At 45.7% G+C, this 23,801-nt stretch overlaps 1 protein-coding gene across 13 annotated transcripts in view; it reads left to right on the top strand.

Moving 5' to 3' along the window:
• The first annotated feature begins 523 nt into the window (after positions 1–523).
• Positions 524–23,801, top strand: part of caska (calcium/calmodulin-dependent serine protein kinase a) — a 143,450-nt gene continuing 120,172 nt past the window's right edge. For 7 of the 13 annotated variants that reach the window (XM_080478833.1, XM_080478830.1, XM_080478838.1 and 4 more), the window contains exon 1: positions 524–1,412. In XM_080478833.1, the coding sequence (XP_080334959.1) occupies positions 1,354–1,412 (59 nt within the window). In that variant the 5' untranslated portion in view covers positions 524–1,353. The remainder of the gene's footprint in view (positions 1,413–23,801) is intronic. The other 6 variants (XM_080478832.1, XM_080478841.1, XM_080478840.1 and 3 more) reach the window with 1 other exon arrangement.

Genomic DNA, 23,801 nt, shown 5'->3' with positions numbered 1-23,801 from the left:
AAAGTTGAGCAATAAAGAAAGACATTAATTGAAAATAAGTAATATTAAATACAAATTGATAAGATAAAAATTATATAATTGGAAGATACCTTTTAATATAATTGTGATATTTCAGTCTGTTTTATATGATTTACTGTTTTTTGTTGTTTTGGTAAGTGATAAACAAAACTTTTTTACAACTCAAAAAGTTCATTTTATTTTATTCATTCATTCATCCATCCATCCATCCATCCATCCATCCATTCATTCATTCATTCATTCATTCATTCATTCATTCATTCATTCATTCACTCATTGTCCGCCTCCTGCTTTCAGCTGGGAACTCGGCTTCTTCATCCCGACTCATTGAAGAAGTCCCGGAGTGAAACTGCGCTGCGGGAGCGAGCCCGACGTCCGCCATGTTGGCTCAAAACCTGCACGTGCGGACGGGACACTCTGGGCGACTGCCGTGCGCCAAAATGGACGGCGGCGGCGCAGTTTCGTCATTCCGGCGGCAGAAGGAGGAGGAGGAGTAGGAGGAAGAAGAAGAAGAAGAAGGAGGAGGAGGAGGAGGAGCTTTCTGGAAGCTCCGAGGAGCTGAACCTCCGGGCAAACGGCCGACACGCAGAGGAAAAAGGTGAAAGTCAGCGGCTGAAAAGTGAGAGAGACAGAGAGAGACAGAGACAGAGAGAGCGAGAGAGAGGGAGCGAGAGGGAGCGAGAGAGAGAGGGAGCGAGAGAGAGAGGGAGCGAGAGAGAGAGAAATAGAGAGAGAGGGAGCGGTGACGCCTCCACCGGACCGTCAGTCTTTACGCGAGCGGAGCTCTGCGCGTCTCTGCAGCCGGAGGGAGCGCTTGGAAGCCCCGGTGGTTCGGACACAGTCACCGCCCCACCTGGATCCGATCTGTAACCGGATCCCGGTGCGAACCAGGCGGCCCGGTGATTTCATCCTCCGTGTGCGCGCGGAGCGGCCGCAGCAGGAGGAAGAGGAGCAAGAAGAAGAAGAGGAGGAGGAGGAGGAGGAGTTCACTGCGAGTGTTTGACAACCGGGAGTACGATACCGGGAAGGACCGACCCGACTGACTCCCAAACTGGATTACTGAGGCGCTCCGGCCACCGCGACGCGGCGCAGCTTCTCTGGGGGTGGGGGGGTCCCGGGAGGTTGGGGGCACCTACTCGGATCTGGAAAATCTTTCCTTAAACTCTTGTGCTGACTGCTGTTCTCGGGGATCTGCTCTCCCACAGCCAGCTGCAAGGTGGAACCTTCTTCCTCAGTTTTTTTTATTTTTATTTTTTTACATTTTTTGGGGAGACGCGTAATTTTCTCACTTGGAGGGTAGAGGGGGGGTAATTTCTCCCCAGCCGGGGTCGGACTATGGCGGACGACGACATTCTGTTTGAAGATGTGTACGAGCTCTGCGAGGTCATCGGCAAGTAAGTGTTGCACATCGACTGCTGTTTGTCGTTTTTATTTGCGCTTCATTGTAATGAACCCGGCACGCGCGCGCGCACTCACACGCACACGCGCGCACAATAAAGCGTGCAGCTACCTGTGCGTGTCCTCAGATGTCACAGCTGACCTCGGTCAGACTGTTTCCACCTGATACCAAAGGTTGTAGTTGGGGGAAAAAAGAGGCTCGGCGGTTTATTACGGGCGTGTGGGGCAAATTTCAAGTTTTATGGTGTGTTTATTGTCATCCTCCGTGTGTGTGTGTGCGTGCGCGCGCGCGCGTGTGTGTTACAGTAGACACCAGACTCGCAGTACTTGGTGCTTTGACCCGGTGGCAGTTGTTTTCATGGTGCAGAGATTAAAGGGCAGAAAGACACTGGAGGGACTTGTTCACATCTGGTCTCTGTTAAGAGGGCTGAGACATCTGCCCCACATCCACACCACATCTGCCCCTCATCCATCCATCATCCACCCCTCATCTACCCCTTACATACCCCACTTCTGCCCCTCATCTGCTCCTCATTCACCCCATATCCACCCTTCATCTTTCCCCGCGTTCCAGTGCTGAAACGGAAATAACTGAGCGGTGTCAGACAAATTAAAGACGTCTAAATAATAATTGTAAAAACAAAATGAATTTAGAAGACAGTACAACATGAGAAGCTCAAGTCATAAAAACATTACAGATGTTTGTATTCATAAACGATAGTAATATTTAAGTTTGCATTAAAATAAACCAGTGTGACTGTTTCAGAATATGAACATTTCATTAATACGTACGTATTGAATTGTTCCAGAGCTCGTAGCTGCAGTACAATGTGTACTTTGTACTGAGTTCTGTGAACTCTGCAGTTTTTTTCACAGTGTGATTTGAATTCCACGCCGGGTGCAAGTGAAGTAGTTTTGTTTATCCAACGTGGTCATAAAGACAAACTCGCCTCCCAGCACTGAAACGTGATGCTCGCTTCCCGCAGTGTTTTCACACAATGGTTTTACGTTCTTGTTTCAGAAAAGTTTCACTTTTACACGGCAACATTTTGAAAACCTAAACGCTAAAGACAATGTCGTTTTTCCATGTTGGCCCACTAGAGGGTGCTGTTGTTTGTAACGAAACCACACACACACATGCAGCAGAGAAACACTGAGCAGGGAGCGTCTCCATGGCGACTGATGCTTATCTCCTTTGACTCTCTCATCCGCTTTGTATGGGAATTTTTTTTTCGCGGGTTTGGGGGGGATTTATTCGAAAACGGTTTGCCGTTAACGTCCCGAAATCGGAACGATTGGTCCTTAGATGATGACAAATCATCCCTGAAAATTTCACACAATTCGGATGAGGAGGTTTTGCGAAAAGTCGATAAACTACATGCATACAAACCAATGAATGAATACACGCAAATACATTACCTTCTCGCCCAACTTTCGTTTTTCAGCAAAAAACACACAAACACTGAGGGTTTTATCTCTGCTGATGAAGTATTTTATAGTTTGTTTGCTGACTGTGATTCTGAGGTGGAAGATTTTCCCCTGAGGAGGACGACTGGTCCGCCGCGGAGCGCAGACGGTTGGAGTTACGTGATGCACCTGAACGCATCACCCAGTGCACGGGATGTTTACACAGAAAGCGGCGAACGACTGATCTGAAGAATTTAGTGCGTTTGATTTACCAGTAGTTCAACCAAATCAATGAAACCAGTTTCATTGATCCACTGACGTGTTCGGCAATTTCATTGGTCTGGCGTGACGAGGCTGAATGTATCGGTGGCATGAAGCCCGTTAAACCCGTCAAAATCCATAAATTAGTCGTCGTTTAAGCCGCAAAGGTTCAAAGAATGTGGGGAAAAAGTAGCGGCTCATTGTCCGGAAATTACGGTATCGGGTTCCACTTTGGGATCCTTTGCCTCCTCAGTGGCTGCGAGCACCGTCGTCTCGTAAACCCAAATTTCTGTTTTCACTTGAAAACGTCGTGTAAACATGGGTCGGTCGGAGCGGGCCGACCGGTTGTGGGACTTCTGCCGCGTCACGGCGATGACTGGCCTGCCTGACGGGGTGACGAGACCTGCGACGGCGCGCTGCATGTTCAGGCAAGCCCGAGAACAGCTCGCGCTCCTCTTTATCCTGCAACGGTCACAAGCGATTCCCGTCAGCCTCGCTCAGTCGAGGGAAAACTTCTCCTCGTGTGCCGTTCCTCTGCCTGCGACTTCAATGTAAACACCGTTTCATTATCTCCATCGCTGAAGTCAAACTGCACGCGCTGCCTTTGCATAATCCGCCTCATGCTTTGCTTTTCCCAACGCAGCTCCTGTACTTCACCCAGTGTGTCCGGCTCTTTCACTACTAATTGATTGAGCGAAGTTAATTTTACTAGTTAATCTCGTCGCCACTGGAATGAAGTTGAATTGTTTAGCGCGACCTGGACGACTGGGAATCTTCTCACACGTTCAAGCAAACGCCGCAAAACTGCGGCGTCAGATGGGAATTGACCTGAAACCCTGTGATTGACTGACTAATGTCGTTTTCACACTGAGACTCGCTCGTAGTGTCGACGGTTTAAACATTCGGAGGCTGTAAAGCGTCGACATGTCGACCCGTCTCCGTCACACGGATCAGCAGAAGCTCCTCGTCTCTGTTGTATCGACAATAGTTACACACGTTAAATTGATGTTTGGATTTCATGAGGGAGTCTGACCGGATACCGACTCTGGAAGTTTCTCTGGATGTGCAACGTGTTTCTGAGTGAACGTGTGAAAATGGCTTCAGCCTCTTAAGACCTGTTCAAACAATGTTTTCCAGTGAAACTGGAAACTTCCGTTGCTTTTCCCGTAAGAATGGGAAATTTTCATTGCATCCATCCATCCATTTTCTCCCGCTTATCCGTTTCCGGGTCGCCGGGGTGACAGTCTGAGCACTGTCACCCAGATCACATCGCACCTGATTAAGAACCTTCCTGCAGGTGGAGAGCCCACGGGAAGGTATTTTCATTGCATTTCCGGTGAAAATGAGAAACTGTCATTGCGTTTCTGATGAAATTGAGAAACTTTCATTGTGTTTCCAGTAAAAATTTGAAATTTTCACTTTGTTTCAAGAAAAAATGGGAAACTTTCATTGTTTTTCCAGTAAAAATGTGTAACTTTTGTTGCGTTTCACGTGAAAAGAAGTAATTTGTTGCGTTTCCAGTGAAAAGCAGACACTTTTGTCGCCTCTCTGGGGAAAATGTGAAACTTCTGTTATCATTTCTAGTGAATACTAAAAGAAATCTTTGCGTTTCCAGCGAAAATGGGAAACTTTTGTAGTTCCTGGTGAATATAGGAAATGTTTGTTGCCTTTCTCGTGAAAATAAGTAACTTCCGTCGCGTTTTGGCGGCTTATTTACGCGACAACATTGGGAGTCTTGTGAAACGGCACTGTAGTGTTTTGTAATAGACACTAGCGTTGGTGTTGTCTGTGTGTTTTCCACAGGTTTAGATCGATGTCGTTGTTTTTACAGGAATAAATGTAGGTCATTTTCTGTTTTGCTGCGTGTTGTGGCCGCTTCTTTCTGTGTAGGCGTCAGGCCATTATGGAAAACCCAATTCTCTCACTGCATGTGAGGACGACTTTGTCCAGCGATTGTGTTTTTGGACAAAAGCCTGTCTGTCACCCACGTGCGAGAGCCTTGTGCACATCTGTCAGATTGATCCCATCGGACTTTGCTGCTGCTGCTGCTTCGTCCTGAGGCACACAAACAGAGAGGAAGCGGCGATTGGAGGGAGAAAGTGAAGACAAATGTTTGCAGCGTGAATCCAGGATGGAGGATGAGGAGGAGGAGAGGGACGAGGAGGAGGAGAGGTCAGGGGTACGGTGGAAGGAGGCAGTCCATTAGTTTGACTCACACATTAAGAGACATCCCGTACCCTGCGGCCGTCCTCTTTTCTAGTTCGTCCTCGGAAAAGGCAAAAAAAAAAAGAAAAGTTGTGTGTCTGTGTTCCTCTCAGTAGGAGACGGCGCTCAGGACTGTGCATAAAGACTGGGGCTGTTGTTGGCTTTTGTTTTTCCCTAATGCTCCCAGCTTGTAGACTCTTTTAGTGCATCAGATCAAAACTGCTCAGCCGACCCACTTTGGGGTCGAAGCTCTGATGTCAATGCGGCTGGAGATGCAACGGTAACGATCCAACCACAGGTATTGTGAAGAACATTACGATTTTCTGCGTCCCGGCGGCGTTTGGAAATGCTGCAATTTGTCAGGAAGCTCCAAGGCAGAAGCAACACGTTCAAGTAACTGTGATGTTATGGTTGGAACATTGCACCGCGTCTCTGTTGAACCTCCTGACGCTCGCCGCAAACTGATGACGTCACTATATATTATGAACACGGCTCTAATTTTATGATCGTAGCTGCGACGACGTGATCGCAGTCGTCATGTGATCATCATGACTTCATGTTATCACAGATGTCATGCTATGGTTGCTGTAGTCGTATTACGATTGTGTCTGTGATGTGAGCGGTTGTGATTGTAACACTGCAGCTTTGTGTGGATGAGTATCTGTTGGTTTTAATCCCTCTATTTCTTTATAGTTTAACAGTTTTTATTTGTACGTTTATTGATTTTTATGACGCACAAACGGGTTGGCACTTTCTGACCTTGTTGTACTGGTGACATAGACAATAAAGTTTCTATTCTATTGTTAAACCTCCCGATTCAGTGGCCGGCTGTTGAGTTGATGCTTTGAACCAGCGACAGAGTTCAGGGCCGGTCGCTTGTAGAAGAAGCCAAATAAGAGCAGTTAATATTCTGAGCGTATCGGCAGCCTCTCCGTCCTCTCAGTGCGTTGGACTCGCCGTGGGTCCAGTCGCAGATGTTGGTCCTCAGACGTGAACACATTGATCCGTTTGCACACGTCGTGGCCTTTCGTGCGTTTTCTGTACGTCTTCTTTCCAGAAGGGTGGACAGGACAGTCTGAGCTCCGTCTCCTCATTCAGTGTCGTGATATCGCTCTGTAACCCGCGGGGAGTGAAACACCGGCCACTTCGCTGCTCCACCGCTGCTTTTTTTTGCTTTTCCCCGGCAGACATTGTGGAACTATAACGAGGGAGGTGTGTGTAGGTGTGTGAGCCGCCGTCGTCCTTCCTTTCCCACCCTCAGGTACAGTGGAAGGTTTGCTTTAGCCAAGGTGCTTCTCGTCAGCTTAGGTAATTATGTATTCTTAAGACTCCGTTTAAGGTCGTGTGGATTTGTGTGTGTGTGTGTGTGTGTGTGTGTGTGTGTGTGTGTGTGTGTGTGTGTGTGTGTGTGTGTGTGTGTGTGTGTGTGTGTGTGTGTGTGTGTGTGTGTGTGTGTGTGTGTGTGTGTGTGTGTGTGTGTGTGTGTGTGTGTGTGTGTGTGTGTGTGTGTGTGTGTGTGTGTGTGTGTGTGTGTGTGTGTGTGTGTGTGTGTGTGTTTCTTCAATCGCATGAGTTGGAAATGCTAACGTAAAATGCCAGTACATGCTTACAAGTACTTACTTTAAGCTCTCTTTGCAGAACTGGCAACCCCAGTTGACCTCTCCCTTCGGAGCCACGCGTTCATGTTCTCCTCTTCCTTTTTGGGGATTTTTCTCTAACCATAAGAACACCACCAGGGTGAGAGTTCTGTCCATGTTTAGCGCCTTTTATTTTTCCTGAATGCAAAAACGATTATTTAAATACGTCTCGTACAGTCGTGGTCAGTGTGAAGGCTTCGACGGCTCCGACGGCCGAAAATGGTGCTATTTGTGGAGCCTTAAGTCAGAATGGAAAGAGTGTTAACACTTTCAGGGCTGCACAATGCCGCAGAGGTTAGTGAAAATATCTGGGGGTGACTTTCTGTTGGATAACGCGATATAGAGGATGGATCGATTTATGCATGGAATCACCACATCAAGTGATCTCCTGGAGGCATGGCGCTGTGAGTGAGCGTTTGTGTTTATCTGCAGAGTCAGACTGCAGCATTTAAAAGATCTCAGACTTTGTGTTTGTCGTCTCTGAGCTGCCCTGAAATCCGCTGACGATCCACCTGATGTCCTCGGAAAGGATTCTCTGCGGAGACGCATCCTTGGAAATGGTGAAACACAAAGGGAGCGTGGAGAGCTCTGCCGCTCCTTTGTGAGCCGATTTCTCCACGATGACCTGTTCTTTTGAATTTGAGCGTTGCAGTGCGAGCGGCGCCGCGACGCAGTTTTGCACACGTTTCTCCCTGGAATGAATGTGTGAAACACTGACCTACATTAGCAGCTCCGCTACACAGTGAGCCTCGGTCGGGGGGGTGGGGGGGGCTCTCCTGTTCGTGGTACTAGTCGTGGCCGGCTTGTGTCTAAGATGATGCCGAGTGTGACTCGTGGGCAGCCTGAGGCAGAGTGATGAATCGGCCGGAAGTCGTCCTCCTAATGACCCGGCCGCCCGGCGCCGTGGCACCGGCACACCCGCGGGCTCTGGGTCACTGGGTTAAGCACTGCTTTGTTTACATTGTCAGACATAAGTGCGTTTTAAATGGCAGCGTGCCCGGCTGTGAACATCATGCCGGCTGGAGCCGCTGCAGACTCTCTCACCCTAGAAATGGGAAAACGTTTGAGAGCGGCACGGTGGCGCAGTGGGAAGCGCTCACAGCCTCACAGTGAGACGAACCTTGGTGGAGGTTTCCATGTGGAGGACTTCTTCTTCCCACAGAGTAAAGACGTCCTTGGTTGGTTGATAGCTGTAGTATTTGAGCTATCTGAAAATATTTGATAATACAGCAAACACTAGGGTTTTTTTTTTTTTTCTTGCACGGTATCTCTATTGTTTGTTTGTGGCCTTTCTGCGGGGAGGTTTTATGTTCTTCCTCTGTGATGTTTTTTTTTCTCTTCCATGGTCATGCAAGTTTGGTTAATGGGTGACCATAGTTTTTCAAGTATAAAACTACCAAGTCCCAGGAGAATATTGAGCGGGAGTCATGACACTCTGGAGGAAACACTGCTCTGATGGTATTTTTACGTCAAGACACCGGTTTCTTTCAGGACTCTGGCTTCCTGTATTGAGTTTGCGTGTTCTCCCTCCGCATACGTGGAGTTTCTCCAGGTTCCCCCGCTTCCTTCCACAAACAAAACACACGTACGCCGAGTGTCACGTGCGGCTGTGTTTCTTTGTTAGCCGCGCGACGGACTAGAGCGACGAGCCTGTCGAGGGTTTCCCCCGGCTCGCCCGTGAAAGTGTTGTGATGTACAAGTTGGTTTGAATAGAGACGTCCGCCGAGTCGATGTATTTTCTGTACTGACGGGGGTGGATATCCACAGAGTTTCTCTTCTCCGATTAGCTTCTGTTTAATTCAGTTATAATGAATTGGGTTTAATTGGGACACTACAGTGCTTAGTGAATACCATCCAATTAAAAAAATAAAAAAGCACTTTTTTTTTTTCCCCCTTCATGCCTCAACAATGTGTTAATGGCTGTGACGGAATCGGGACCCTAACCTCATGAGAATACATACATGGTGTTGTCTCCAAGGCTTTTTTTCTATGTGTGTGTGTGCGTGCGCGTGTGTTTGCACAAGCAGCTTATAATATACGATCTTAGCCCCTCGGTCGGCGCTCGGAGAGAAAGAAAATGTGCTGAACGGCTGCTTTCCGCACGCACAATTACACATAGATGATGTAGCAGAGAGATCTTGCTCTGAAGCACTAAAATATTTATCCATCCTCATCAAGCTGGAGAGAAAACACCCCGAGCGGATCTGAGCGGCTCTCTCTGTGCAGCCAGAAGTAAATAACACTACATTTGGCGTCTGGTCGCTGCCACTCTGTGTCGAGCGGCAGCTACCTGCTCAAGTACCCTTGCAGTTTGTTTGACTTTAACGCGTCTGGCTCTCCAGCTGAGGTTTCCTTTGCTGAAATGTGATATTTCCTCTGAGGAGGTGCTCCTTCCTGCTCCGTTTGGGCTTAAATTCAGGGTTTTGTTAGTTCTTGATTACGTGACGTTATTGTTTTATCCACTCAAACGGGCCATAATATGAAGTGTGATGCATGTCACTTTGGAACAATTACACTGCAATATGAGTATCGTTAGTCTTAATGAATTAGGCGTGCCCATGCAAGCTAATATTTAAAAAAACAGGTTGAGATGATCCACCTCTATAATAATATAGCCATTCTGTATGTATAACTTATATACACGTTGTGATTTATTATGAAATCATCATAGGGGATGTTTTCTATGCAAAGCCCATGCAAAGCGGACGGGAGTGGCACCTCATACAGGAGATCAAAGGAGATCAGCGCCTGTTGCCATGGAGACACTCCCTGCTCAGTGTTTCACACAGTGATGTTGCTACCTGACCTACCTGGTTAGCATCAACATGAGCTAACGGCTATCATTCTAGCGATGCTAACTGGGTTCTGCAAACAGATGTGGCGGTTTGTGAAGGTCTGCGCTCTACCGAGTGTAGTTCTAGTTTAAACAGTTTTCAAAGCCCCGATGACGAGGAAACGTTGGTAGAATGTGACGAGGGTTCGAGGGTCTGAGCAACAGCGCTGATAACCAAAACGCATCAGTCGGCCTCGCCACCCCGTCTTCTGCAGGACGTGACTGATGACTCTGTTAGTGAAAAGGTCAGCCGCTGTGTGTTTTCCACTCGCTGTGCAAACATGAAGTGGAAATGAAAGTAAGAAGAGCTCCCTGGATGGCGGCTGTGTTTACGCAGCTCGCTGAATGGCTGCTGTGCATACACAACACAACCTGAGGAGGAGGGGGATTAAATAAAACTCAAACTGTGGCCGGCGGGGACCATGGATGTTTGCCAGGCCGAGCTTCCTGGACAATCTGTAGGGAAAGGTGAGAATTAAAGTCGCAATGTGTAATGATTTGGCCTAGAGAAGAGATTCTAGAGATGTTAGTTCTGTTTTCTAAAAACTGTTGCGGTGAGCCTAGCCCTCACGCCACCCGACCAATTTGAGCCTTTAGACTATTTTGTGCAGATCCATCAAATAAAGTTCAGATTTCAAAAAATCAATTAAACTGTAGGTTGGAATGTAACAAAATTGATATAAAAAAAAATATACTTTTGCATTCATGCCCTGTTCACATGGAATCAGAACATTTATGTTTAATACAAAGATCTGGATCTAGAAACTCGTCTGCCCATAGATCTAGAACGGTATCTCTAGAATGATCCGGCGTAGTATTTATGAGCGCACGTTCCTCTGCGGATGGCAGTTTGAGGTCCCAGCAGGTTTCTGTGAGCTAACAAGGACTCAGCACCTCGGTTGATGCATTATTAATGATATTAATCTTCCAGCTGACCCGCGTGTCTGACTGCTCTCCTGCAGAGATGTCGTGTGAGCGTGATTAGTATCAGCAGCGGGTCGGAGGCTCGGCGTGGATCCACTTTCAGCACAACGTGACAAGTTCCCAGGATTTTTAAATGACTAAATAAAAGAAGAGCCAATGAATAGAAGGTAGATTTTGCACCTCAATGTGTCGATGGTGTTCTGTTTTCGTTGGTTAATAAGTTACTGGGATGTTCTGCTGAAGTATTTCCTCTTTTTCTCGACATTGCGAGGAATGCGTGTCGTATGGTAGGTTCGCTGCGATCGCCTGCCCTGCTGCAGCCTGAACCTGGAGTCTTTTTTTAAAAACGCGCCCATTGGTTTTTGGGGTTGTTTAGGTCTGTGGCTTGAGTTGCTGATGCAGCCAAGGATATTTTCGGTTTATTTCCTCCAGATTATTTTCTTTGCCTCGCCGTCGTTCATTTGGAGGTTGCTTCTTTTTTTCTTCGGACTGAGCCGCTTTCCGTTCTGCGGGCCAAAGCACACACTGTCACCCAGGTTACAGTGGGAAACAACTCCCGCCACGGAGTGCACGGGGAAAAGACATTTCCTGTCTCCAAACCCCCAAAATACGCTGTTTTAGACACAAATCGTCAGTGACTTCAGATGCTTTTTAAAAAGTGCTGCAGTCGGACAGCCTGCTTTCAATAGCAGCCTGAACCGGATTGTGGACAATGGAGGTTAAGAGCTACAAGCCTTTTCTGCGCTAAAGATGGTTTGCAGATGTCGAGGGGTTTTATTGCTTTTGTGTATTGTGTGTGAAAAGTCCTGGTTTCAACCCGGTGTCTAATTCAGGTCAAGCTGTAGTTCATTTGAAGTATATCTTCACACTAAGCGATGAGTTACGCTCGACTGTCAGGTCGGGGTGTGAACCTGGGGTAGATCACACTCTGTAGGGCTTCATTACAAGGTTAGCTTTGAGTCCTTTCTACCCCGAATCACAAGAACCACTGTGTGTGTGTGTGTGTGTGTGTGTGTGTGTGTGTGTGTGTGTGTGTGTGTGTGTGTGTGTGTGTGTGTGTGTGTGTGTGTGTGTGTGTGTGTGTGTGTGTGTGTGTGTGTGTGTGTGTGTGTGTGTGTGTGTGTGTGTGTAAAAAAAATAAAATTGTTTTCATTCATTTCAAACATTACATTTGGTAACCCCCCCCCCCCCCCCACACACACACACAAATGTATACACCATTTGATGATGATAAATAAATTAGAGTATTTTGGCCCGTTTATTGTCCGCTCAGCTTGAAATTTGCCAGGAAAAACGTGTCCGTTGTTCTGCTCAATAAGGTTTGCAAACTGTTAACACCAGTCCGTGCAGTCGTTAGTACAGGGTATCCGCTCGGGATAATTATCTGTAGTTTCGCTTAGTACTGGTGAGTACCCAACCCAGTGGAGGACTCTGCTGTGAAGGTGGAGGTGCAATAGTTATTTAAAAAATTTTTATAAAAAATTGAAGGAGCAGAGGCTAGGATTTAGGAATGGCGGCAGCCCGCCACTCCTGAATACATATAGAGGAAACACTAATATGTTTTTATGCTCAACATCTGACTCCTTAAACCCAAACCAACCAGCTTGATGACATCATCAACATGCGACATCGCGGTAGGCCCGAATGGTGAAAATCTCTACCTTGGGCCAAACTCCTATCGTTTATACTACCCACCCCAAGGTATCGCAAATTCAACAGACTGAAGGAACCATGGTAGATGATGTTTCCATGTGCAGCCGTACTCTGCATGTCGACATATTTGGCCAATCAGATCAAACCTATTTGCGTCACCTGACTCAGCAGGGTTGCAGGGTGCCGGAGCCAATCCCAGCTTACGGGCCAGGTCAGGATCCGCCCAGAACGGGTCTCCAGTCCATCACATCTCATAGCAAGTAGCTGTGTTGAGCCCTCAGAGATCCAGCAATGCAATCCTTCCACACGGTGAAATTCCCTTATTTACAAGCCATTTAGCCTTTTGGCATTAGCGGCTTTTATCTGCGCTAATTTATAGCAGCAGTTGCAACCAGGATCAATGAGTCCTTCATTAGCACGATAATTCACAAACAACTCTAAAGACCGAGGATAAAGAGAGAGAAACTTTTACTCATTAGGTGCAACACGTTCTGGGTCTTTTATAATTAACACAGAAAAATGTAGGTTTTAGTCCCTTTTAGGAGTTTGTGGTCATGAATCACAGTGAGTGCGAAGGGATGTGCTCATTTTGAAATAGACTAAAAAACACCAGAGAAGCTGGAAAGAGCTGCACAAACCACACCGGCTTCATCTTCCCCGCTGGTGTTGATGCAGGTTTCAGGTCTGCTGCTGGTGACAGTGGGCCAACCTGATGTGAGAAACATGGCTGCAATAAACTCTTCTACTTTCCTTCATCGGATGGAAAAATGCATGCATCCCTCTTCAATTTTTTTTTTACTTCATTGGTTCATTAAATATCTCATATTATCCAGCTTTTCACATGGTCTTGTTGGTCCAGAAACGTACTATTCAATGTTTATCGCGTTTCCTTGATTTTCATCCGTTCAAATATTGGATCATATGAGCTACATTCAGAATCTGCTGCGTCTGTGTGAGCTGGACTGGCTCCGCCCACACATGCCCATCTTGGGAAGAGGAGGAAGTACTTCAGAGAACGCGGACATTAGATTGTACAGACGACCAAGTTGGATTGTTATTACGGTGACTGTCAAAATAAAACCACCAAGTCCAGGAGAAAATGGACTGGGAGTCATAACACCACAGATTTGTTCTGATTGTCCAGCTACTGAGCATGTGCAGAACAACTAGTTACTACGGGTGTGATGAACTGGACCAGGAGCAGCGTTTTAGAAAAGCTGTGTTTTTTCCCAATTCCCATGTAGATGGAGTCGGAGCAATTTCAGTGACTCTGAACACTTGCTGTTGACACACAAAACATTTTCACAATTTAACGCTGTTGTGTAAACTGGGACGAAGCTTGAGCTAAAAAGCAAAATAACCCTCGGGCTAAATGTAGTTCTAAAGTCTCCACAGCTTTGGAGCAACGTGCTCGTCGAGATAAATCGGAAAAAATCTCAACCTTCCTTCAAAAACCTCCTAAAACTCACTTTGAACTGACGACATCTTCTATAGCCGCCGTCCTCACAATCCCATTATTATTGCAGTTCTGTTCTAGTCTTTCTCCGTCAAAGCACTTTCGATAATTTTCTTTATAAAGAACGTTGTTGATGACAGTTGATTCCAATTCCAAAGTTCCAGGTGAAATACAGATTTTAAATAATCTGAAACAGATCATTTAAACATGTTTCCCCGCCTGTTAGTGATGCGAATCACATATAAATGTTAAATAACACATCACATTTCTACAGCATGTTTACTGTTGAACACACATAGAAAGTGGTGTTGCCGTTGAGATTCTGCTGCGACTCCGTCACTCGGTTATTTACTAACCCATAAAGGCTGGCAGGCCCTAACAAGGTGGCAGTCCATTAAAACTTATTGCTTGTTAATTGGAGGGCAGCACTCCACCACCTTGCTGCGCTCCTCCTGGGGGGAGGGATCTCGAGCGAGATCCAGAGCTTATAGATAAAATGTTAATGCTCGATATTAATTATTTTTTTTGTCTCCGTCTGTATGACAGCCTCTCGTCACGCCGAGCCGCCCCGAGGCGCTTCGTTTAGTCTTTCCAACATCTGCCTGAAATAAACGCTTCGTTTTGTTTGCACCGGAGCTGATTCAGAATGTGTTGAGGCACACATACACACACACACACACACACACACACACACACACACACACACACACACACACACACACACACACACACACACACACACACACAGGCACGTAAACAGCTACAGGCCGTGTTGCATGTGCAGAATATCTCCACATGTCTGTGTGTGCATCCAGATGAGTCTAATGGATTCTGATGGCGGCCTCCAGTGTAAACGAGAATAGATGCGTTTCGTTTGTTTCATTCAATTTGTCATTATTGTCTCGTGTTTCGCATGTTGTTCCCTGGGTGATTCTAATGGGCCTGATCATTATAACCACCCCACTATAATGGACCCGATCATGTTCCTTCCAGCCGACGGTGGTTGATATTGATTACAGGGGAGAAGTGCTAAACAGCCGCTGGGCTTTTTGGACGTGAACACACACAAACACGTCTTGGCTTTAAATGCCTTATAGAGACATTACGTTCAGACTTACATTTAGTTCCTGATTTCCTCAAAACTGAAACGTAGCTACTACTTTTCTGTCCCGAGCCTCAGTCCCGGAGTTTACCCGCATGCCAAAACCAAATCTGTATATCTTTATATACAGTCTGCAGATGTTCTTGCACCCCTGGATTTGAAGTAGTGCTGCTTGACATCATGTAATATAAACATGTAATAATGAACTGCATCCATCGGATTCAGCGCTTTTTGCCGTTTCCGTGGAAACGCATTGTTTTTCACCTGAAACGTTGTCGTGTAAAGGGGCCTTGGAAGACTTTCAGCTTGTTGGTCTTGGTCACTTTTCCTTGGGTTTTTATGCTTTTGTGCTTCTGACTGCTGAACTTTGACCATCACGTATAAGATAAATATGGCAATCAATTAATTATATTTTTATTAGTCATTTGTAATCAATAAGTAATCACGCATTTCTTTCATATTTAAAATTCTGCGACATTGCATGAATGCTCATGTCATGGACACATACTCATTGCAACTCGATATGTATATTGTGCAGGTTGGTTTTAACCTTTACAATATACTGCTCGGCCATATTTTGAAGCATAATTTCAAGGTTTTATTTAGTCCATTATGCTTACTAAAAAAAAAAAAGTCAATGCTAAAAATGTGTTTTTTGATGAAGTTGATAGTTTTACCATCCACTTATTATGTGGGGAAAAAAAGCCTTCCCTCACCCGAGAAATAAGTTTAAATTATACTCCACACACACATAAAAACAACTTCAAACTGTGTGAACATGACTGATTTTTTTTCTTTATGCTTTCTGAGACAATTCCATTGATTTACATTAATTACCTGCAGACTGAACCATCAGTTTGGAAAATCACGATAAAAACGATCATGCAGACGGTTCAAAATTGGGCTTTTCTGCTCCAGGAGATGCTCAACAAATCAGCTGAATATCCCCAATAATCCCAAAAGTGTTTTTTCTGTAATTCTCCACTCGTGCTTTTTAAATGACTTGTGATGCGTGATGAGTGACTCACTGAACACGATGTGATGGAAACGGGACATTTCTGCCTCTTCCGTGCAGCTGTTTTCTTACAGATAGCTCGTATTATATGTCAGGCAATCGCCAAGGAAAAATGACAGTAATTACCTGAAATAACAGATGACGACGTGTTCGTGTTGACAGACGTTGACGTCTCCACGTGCACACCTGCCTCTCGCGTGCCCGTCCGACGTTGACGACCACGCACGCATCATTTACACGTGAACACGCTAAATCCAACGACTTGTAATCCCTGACTCATTCCGACGTCTCGTTGTCCACACACACGTGTACGGACGCTTTCTTTCATTCTGTCCTTCATTTGTGTTCGTCTCGCGGTGAGTCATACATACCAATGTACAGCCGGCGGAACAGTGTACGTACACACACACACACACACACACTGACAGTGGACATCAACCGGTGTGTGTCGGCCTGTTCATTACAGGTCTGTTGCAGCGCTGGAGCTCACACCTGGCTTTAAATCATTTATAGAGGCTGCAGAGGCGCGGCGGTTTGTGTAGCGCTCAGGTTTGTTTGTGCATGCTGGAGCGGCAACTGAATGTCTCCCCGTGAAATGTGTCATTTCCCTGATGCAATGTGCAGTTTGGGTTTGAGTCTTTTGGCTGTTTATTTTCGAGATGTGTTGTTCTGGTTCCGCCCAGAGGAAACAAATAATGTGAAAGCTACTAAACCTGATGGGGGAATGGGTGTAGCAACCACGGCGTGGATGGATGAGGTGAGGAAGCGCCGACGCGGAGGGCCTTAACGGACCGCAGCCACATTTAGCACTGGTGTTATGGCTGTGTTGACATATTGCCTGACAGATGGGTGACACATGCTCCGTATCCCAGCCCCATTGTAAAGTACTACAGGGGTTTGGTGACGGAGGCGCGGCGCAGCGCTCGCCATGCCGAACAGGGAGGGGGGAAAAAAAATAGAAAAGAAACCCACATTGTTTTTGTCACAATCTTACAGCACAACGTTTGCTATACTTTTATTCCGGCACTGAAGGGCACTCCAGTCAATCCCAGCTAACGGCGTACGCCAGGACAGATTTTTATCACATAAATAAATCAGCTCTACCTTGAATTTGTAATATTTGATATGGGATTAAAGTATACTGTCCTGCTCACCGTTACTATCATCCCTGAACTTGACAAAGGTCAAAATAGAAACCATTGCTGTCAAATACACATAAGCACTAGAATGCTAACTGGGTAAGCCAGGTAGCAACATCACTGTGTGAAACACTGAGCAGGGAGCGTCTCCATGGCAACACACGCTGATCTCCTTTGATCTTCTCTTCCGAGGGAAGAGAAGACTACGAACAGATAAGCATGGTGGAGGAACCATAATGCCGCAGGGCTGCTTTGCTGCCTCTGGTACTGGAGGATATGACCGTATCAAAGAAATAATGAACCGACTCAGTGTCAGAAAACTTCCCCCCCTGAGAATTAATACAGTGCTATTAAAAAAATGTATTAAAAAGATAAAAAAAGAACCCAGGAGTCAATGAAAATGAAAAAAAAATGGCCACAAAATACCAGCTGAGAAGAGCAAGAAGATTCTAGATGGTTACAACAAATGTTTGGAGGCTAAAATAATAGAGGAGAGACATTATTGATGCACATGGTGGGATTTTCAGTTTCTTTTATATAATTACAAGTGAAAAAAATCTATATTTGTTGAATTTTTCTGGACAATTTAAAAGCCTCTGATTATCTAAATGTGGGTACATTTCCATTTATTTACGAAGATATTGTTCAGGTCATCCAAAAAAAACCAATGGTGAGCAACACTATATAATGTTAAAGATGTTGAATTATTCTGATTCAACTCTAACGCTTTGTTCATGAAGTTCTCGTTTCATGTGGTAACTTGCGCGCACCGATCCACACAGACGTGCACACACTCCACACACTCCACACACTCCACACCGTGAGCTCTTTGACTCTTTTGTGTTGACTCCCACTGCTGCCCTTGTTGCAGCGCCTCTGCTCCTGTTTGTTCCTCTCTCTCTCTCTCTCTCTCTCTCTCTCTCTCTCTCTCTTCTCTCTCTCTCTCTCTCTCTCTCTCTCTCTCTCTCTCTCTCTCTCTCTCTCTCTCTCTCTCTCTCTCTCTCTCTCTCTCTCTCTCTCTCTCTCTCTCTCTCTCTCTCTCTCTCTCTCTCTCTCTCTCTCTCTCTCTCTCTCTCTCTCTCTCTCTCTCTCAGTGTGTCTGTAGCTATAATGGAGCTGCCATTACACATCTCCCCTGCGCTCTGCTCACGCTGTAAAGTCGAAACGCAAAGCGTCGTCGTCCACACGACTCCGGCGTGGACGCAGGAGGAAAAGGTGACCGAACTGCACGGCGCCGCTCTGCTGTGAGTTACAGCAGCTCTGGGTAACATTAGAGATCCGTTCTGCATAGGCATTCTCCAGACTCTAATAATTTGGTGCACTGTGATGATATTTGAAATTACTGTGCATGTATCACCTCCGCCTTGCTAATGCACTTAAAGAAGTAATATATAACTGGTTCATGACGGGACGCCGGGATTTATTTGGGGTTTTAACGACTGTAGAATTGTTCAAAATGTGTAATGAGGGAGAGTTTCTTTCCCTCGTTCTAAATAAACTTCAGCTTTTATTGTCTGGCTGTTCTTCAGTATATTACTGTTTCTGGTGATGCCGTTACAAATGTGTGGCAGTAATGAATCGTGCAACAAAGAAAGTCATACTAAATAAGCTGAAATGACTAAAAACTCTCATAAAGTGCTGTAGTTCATGAATGAGGCGAGAGTTTTTTTATGGCGATTTTATCAGGCCCCCACTTACACCACAACACATCATTTTTGCATTTTCGTTCTAGAAGTTTCACGTTTACACAGCGTTGGCTTGATGTTGTTGAAGAAAACAAAATATTGTGGAATTAATAAACAAACAAAACAATACACACAAAAAACATGAAAAGTTACCCCAAAAAAACACGAGACCAAAACAAAAAAGTTCTCTTCTGAAGTGTCGCTGGTGGAAACTGCACGCGTTATGAAATATTAAGAAAATAAAATGTTTACCACAGCCACGGTGCGCATGATTAGTAGCAGCGTTTCATAAAAAGCGTCCCCCGTTTCCATCAAGACTGAATCGGGGCGTTTTCAAAAAGTTGTGTTTTCAGTGCCTCTGAGCAGCATCGTCATGTGAATAGGCCAGGACTCCACCGGCGCCCTGCACCGACCTCGAGGCCTCATTTATCCCCGCAGCGAGCAGGAACGAGTGTCTGTGTCTGCAGGCCTGTAAGCAAACAGGTGGCGGGTTGGTGAACGGCGTTACACGTGGATGTTGGACAGTGCCGGCGCCTGAGAGCGCCCTGCAAGAGCGCCGCCGCTTTTGACTTATTGGCCTCGTCTGCTCGGCCATCTGGAGCGCCACGGGGAGCCCACGGCCTCCGAACTGCATATGGGCGTGGCGTGGAAACATGCTTAAAATATCCCCCATGTCCAAATTTGTTAACTAAACACACAGTGGAACACGGCAGCACGACTTTTTGTGACCAACATGCAGCCAGCGTCCCCGCTCCACCGCCTCCCAGGCTCTGAATCTCTGCGTGTTTGTTCATTTTGTGCGCTCGTGCTTACCGGCTGTGTTGACTCGCACAGTAAATGCGCCCTCGCTCTGACAAATATTTGCCCTCCTCTACTCCGGTGTGTGCGTACACCAGCTGGCTGCTCGCTGCCGGGGCTGCGCGAGGGTGAGGTAGGATCAGGTGAACTCTGAAAGACTGAGTCATAGATGGAAGGAGGAGGCGAGGGAGGGTGACCACCGAGGCGTGAGCTTGTGGTTGGAAGTCTTGCGGCTGCCTGTTGGATCACCTGACAGAGTGAGAGGGAGTAAATACAGCAGCAGGAGTCTCGGCTGGGCTCGTTATCAACTCGCCTCAGCTTCCACAACAAAATGTGGATTTGGTTCAAATTCAATTTGGTCACTGAAGGCATGATGAATCTATTTGAACTAAACTACACCAGAGTTCACTTACAGGTGAAGCGAGACCCAGGTTTTCAAGCGGACCGTACTTTGCTTGTCTGATCGGTTCCAGATTGGGGATGAATTTTCCCACCTGTCCAAGGCAAAGCAGAACGTTCTGGGAATTGAACTCTGCTTCAAGTAGACCAAACAATGGTGATGTGACATCGCTCCAAACAGTGGAACTACATAGTGTGAAATAGTGTCACTTTATTGGACTTCCTAAACCGATGTGGAAACATGAATCAACTTGCTCAGATAATACTAATAATGGTAATAATAATTATTATTATTATGGAAAGATGGTCAGCTTCAAAATAAAACCACTTAACTGGGAACAAAAATATAAATGGCTTGAAAATGTATTAATTTAGGCTGTAATTATTATGTAGAGTAATATATTACTTGCTGATTACAACCAAGATGTGTGTTTTGCTGATAGAATATTATTATTATTATTATTGTTATTATTATTATTATTATTATTATGTAGAAAAATCAAAAATTTACCAACATGACCAAGAAAAAGTGGACAAAGTAGCTAAAATCTCACTACATTTTTCCCAGAATTACTTATGTAAAAAGTGCAGTGTGGTTGCAGTGAAGCTGAGAAGAGAGGTAATGAATACTGAAGTTTGTGTTGTCTCTCGTTATTTAATTCACATACAAACACATGCACGCGTATCGACCGACCAATCATTTCCTGCTGACCTACTCTGAACTTGACTCTAAACACTACTTGTCTAACATTATTAACCTGAACCAAACCTCAAACACGTCTTCACCTCTGAATTTATTGATTTCCTCCGTGTCATAGTGGAGTTCAAAAACTGAAGTCCCTGTAGGTCTCTGTGCCGTTAGGTTCCTCACCGGTCCAGAACAACAAGAACAGAGTGTTTTCATTTCCTCGGTGGACATTGTCCTGAGCCACATTCACCGCCTGCAGACATTTTCTAAAGCCGGCCGTGACTACTACTAACCCCTTCAGTATAAAAGAATTTGGCCACACACGTCTCATGTTTTCATGCTTTCAGGTTAAATTACACTGACTTGCATACTTACTCTAAACGTAGCCATAATTACTACTTGCTTGACTCTATTTGGAACTTAATGACCATAACCTCTGCATAATCAAGTCTTTGCCTGAACATTTCACAACTTCCTTTTTGTGGGAGTTTTTGAATTTCTGCTTTCTTTCTCTAAAGTCGACCACAAGTTCTGCCTGCCAAACCTTACAACTAATCTTAGTTTGACCTTAAAGGAAATATCCTCATCTCTAGATGTATTAATTTCTCCTTTGGGAGCCTCACTGTTTTCCAGAAGTCGGTGAGTAATCGGGATGAGTACAGAGCTATAATTTAGCCTTCAAACATGCCTTCGATCAAAAGTGCAGCGATTATCCTTATTGGGACTTCGGGTACATGGAATTCACTTATATAGCACTTTTCCACTGCTTGAGCAGCTTTCAAAACACTTCACACTGTCATTCACACAACAATGGAAGCGGCTGCCATGCATTGCGCTCAGTTCATCCATTGGGAGCAATTTAGGGTTCAGAGTCTTGCTCAAGGACACTTCAATGTGTGGGAATGAGACCTGCAACCCTTCAAATTGAGAGACGACCACTCAGCCACACAGATGCCACCAAACTACTTCTGTTTCTATTGAGAGTGAGTGAGTGTGTAAGCACATTGAAGTTCTCATCAGTCTGCAGACACTTTTATTGACTTACCCACATTTCCTTCAGAATTCATCAAAACTGAGCCATAACTGACACTAACTACAACCTTTACTTTAGGCTAACCCTCAGATTTCTTCATGTGCTCACTTAAAATTGTAATAGTTTTCGTCATGAAGACCTTTTTCGTCTTTTGGTCTCTGCAATGACTCGTGTCCCCCGTGGTCCAGTCTGCAATTAGGATGCGGTCCCCATAAGTACAGATAACCAAGGACACACACACACACACACACAAACTTTATGCTCATTTCCTGCAGAGTGACTTTTAATTCAACTGCCACCAGCCTCACCCTCACCTTTACCCTAGCGCGCACACACACACACACACACACACACACACACACACACACACCCAGCGATAACAACCCCACTCAGCAGTTTTACCGTGTCTTTTTATGAAAGCTGTTCGCTCGCCTCAGCCAAGGCACATGACCAAGCCGAGCTCTGGGCTCAGAATACATCTGTGACATGCGCTCGCTCGTATCATCACATTTACACCTCCCTCTCGCCTCCCGCCTGCTCCCTGCTGGGTTCAGGTAAACAAACCTAGAAGAGCACAGGCTGCAGAATCACGTCTCCACTCACACATCAACACATTCCCGAGAGACACAAACAAGCCACATACGATGAACCAAACCTGCAGAGCTGCAATTTCTCTCCGTGTGTATGTGGAAGGAGAATTGTGCTTTTTTTTTTTTTTTTTCTTGTGTCGGTTTATATCTGGAGCTCGGGATTGTCCTCAGTCATGCTCTCAATGAGAGTTTACACATAATGAGCCTACATAAGTAATTGCATCTAAAGAGCATCCAGTGAAATTCTTGTTTCCGGATTAAACTGTTTACGCCTCGGGCCTTCAACTTATGGCACGGCCCACGCTTTTGTGTAAACTGTGACGTCTGAGGCTTTTGTTGCAGTCGTGCACGTTGAGGCACATTCACAGCTTAACTCCGGCCGCATGTCGTCCCGCAGGGGCATGTACAGTGTCTCTTTTTCTTTTCTCTCAGCACCATGAAAGACCCGATAGTAAGTGATGTAACGCTGAAGTCTGCACCGAAATGAAAGTGAAAGTCTTCCCCGGCTGTCGAGCGAACCAGAGGAGATAACCGCGGAGTGGTGCGGGCAGCTGGAGATCAAAGTGGGGTTATCAGTCGCTGCTGCCGAAACCCGGAGCCCACGGGAATATCCAATATCTCAGGAGATCGGGACGGAATCCTACTTCGAGGCACTTCTGTGTAAGATGTTGAGTGCCAGGAGAATACGGACTGGGAGTTATGACGCCCTGGAGGAAACATTGTTCTTATTGTCAGACTACCAAACGTGCAGAACAACCAGTTACTACGGCCGCGGTGAGCAGGACCAGGAGCAGCGTTTCAGAAAAGCTGCATTTTCCCCCCGTTTCCATTAAGAGACGGAGTCGGAACGTTTTGGGTTTTTTTTCCGTTTACAGTGGCTCTGAATGCCGTTGTCTTGTAAACGGGGCCTCAATAAATGTGGTCGTCTTCAATTCATAATTCGAAATTCTTTTTGTGCGCTCTTTTGAAACTCTACTTGTTTAGGATTGAGAATTAATCTGTGACATGCATGTTGCTCATGTGTTAACAAAGACAAGTTCATTGTTGGGTTGGGTCTGGCGATTACAAACTGTGATTCTTTTCAAAGCTGGTACCTTTTCTTATTATATTCTGCCGTTCTGAACGGAAACGTTCAGCAGAATCGGCCGAACCGAACACTGAGAACCGGGTGTGTTTCGGCTTCACAGTTCAGTTCTTCACCGACGTCGCCGCGGATCAGACGGAAAGGGTTGGTGTTTGTGTCCGAGTGTAATCGTGTGTGTAAGTCATCCTGTTTATGCAAGGCGTGTGTGATCTCTAAGAGTGTGTGACCTTTGGGTGTATGTGTGTGTACATATGTGGGCTAATCTTAGCTTTAGTTTGAGATTAGGCAACATAAGCACACGGCAGGCGCTACTGGACGGAGCTCAGCCGCAACAACAAGCAACACACCCAAGATGTCAGATTATTCAAGTGAAAGTGGTGAAAGCATCACTTAAACTGTGACATACAGTTGATGTGGGTGGAAAACAAGTATTATCTTACTTTAACACGAGTACTAGTGTCAGTAATGTGCTAGTA

The sequence above is a fragment of the Lipophrys pholis genome (genome assembly GCF_963383615.2).
Source record: "Lipophrys pholis genome assembly, chromosome: 13".
Lineage (NCBI taxonomy): Eukaryota > Metazoa > Chordata > Actinopteri > Blenniiformes > Blenniidae > Lipophrys > Lipophrys pholis.
The sequence above is the reverse complement of the archived record's forward strand: the minus strand, read 5'-3'. Positions and strand labels throughout refer to the sequence as shown.